General features: G+C 33.8%; 1 protein-coding gene across 1 annotated transcript in view; it reads left to right on the forward strand.

Annotated features, from left to right (window-relative positions):
• The window catches only part of LOC110333786 (aldo-keto reductase family 1 member C13-like), an 18,760-nt gene that overhangs the window by 3,232 nt on the left and 14,066 nt on the right, over positions 1-1,462 (forward strand). Inside the window, exons 2-3 of the mRNA XM_021215500.1 lie at positions 69-236; positions 632-748. Coding sequence (XP_021071159.1) covers positions 69-236; positions 632-748 — 285 coding nt within the window. The remainder of the gene's footprint in view (positions 1-68; positions 237-631; positions 749-1,462) is intronic.

A 1,462-nucleotide genomic window follows, 5' to 3' on the forward strand; every position in this document is an offset into this window, starting at 1 on the left:
TCTGGGCTCACTTTGAGCTAGCTCTCAGAACATGCATCTCTAAATACCTCCTTTGGCTCCTTCCCTAGGTTCCCAAGAGTAAGTCACTGGAGGCTGCATGCCTAGCTCTAGATGTTGGGTACCGCCATATTGATACTGCTTATGCATACCAAATAGAAGAGGAGATAGGACAGGCCATTCAAAGCAAGATTAAAGCTGGGGTTGTAAAGCGAGAAGACCTGTTCATCACTACAAAGGTATAGTATGCAAGTATGCAAATCAATGAAATATAGTAAGGCAGTAAAAATTATACTACTGCATTAGAAGGTGGTTAATGATCTCAATTGCATAAATGAGTAAGGAAGAGTAAAAACACATTTATCTCTATATGAAAATAATTTAGTTATTGGACATTATTTTATTAGTGTGTATTTTATTTCTTGAGTAATTTTTCATTGTTTATTAAATTAGCTAATATTAACCCCCAAACTATATTTGAGTTCTCATTGTTAAGTAAGAGTAAACACTGAGTTGAAAGGAATGCTTATAATTTTCCTTCAAGTGTAAACATATTTCAGCATTAGGATAAATTAATATGCATATTTGGGTCATCTATTAATTCAGTATAACTTCTACTCTTTGACATCTGTAGCTTTGGTGCGGTTGCTTTCGACCAGAGCTGGTTAAGCCTGCTTTGGAAAAATCACTGAAAAACCTTCAGCTGGATTATGTTGATCTTTACATTATACATTACCCAGTGCCAATTAAGGTAGGTGATTTGTATTGTCAAATGTACATATCTTTACATAGGAGCATGGGTATCATTTTTATGTACGTTTGAGATAAGTTACTATTATTACTTCATACATAGAAGTTAACTTATAAGTTACTAAACTTCTGAGAATATTCCACAAAGGGTTTATTGGATTATGACTTTCCATGACCAAGCAATTTCCAGAATCACAGATTAGAAGTAACTTCCAGGAAAAATTGGGTTATACATCTTCTCAATCTGTATTACGAGATGTTTGCTTAGGTTTTATCGCCTTTTTCTCTCTTGGTGGTGAATGTTGCCTTAAGAGTTTTAGCTTCAAGTTCATTAACGCTTTATAGCTTCTTTGCATCTTCTTACTAACATCAATCCTATGTACAGTCCTGATTGGACATGTTTAGCTCACATGTCTCTATTGAGGCCCACATGTGTTCATATTGATTAATTATCTTTGAACAGGATTGATATAAATTTTTGCTGTAGGTCAATGCCATGAAATGATTTGAATATGAAGTTTTTCTTTTTTTTTCAAAAGAAAGAATACAAGTCAACTAGGATGTCTCATTTCATTATTTATGTGTAGGGAATATATATCCACACACACACACATACTCAGAAGTTCAGTAACATATAAGTGAGTGTATTTGTGGTTTCCTTTTGTGTGTGTGTATAAAACAACAATTAAAGAAAGAGTGGCCATCAATTCTTCAC

This window comes from Mus pahari, chromosome 16, assembly GCF_900095145.1.
Source record: "Mus pahari chromosome 16, PAHARI_EIJ_v1.1, whole genome shotgun sequence".
NCBI lineage: Eukaryota > Metazoa > Chordata > Mammalia > Rodentia > Muridae > Mus > Mus pahari.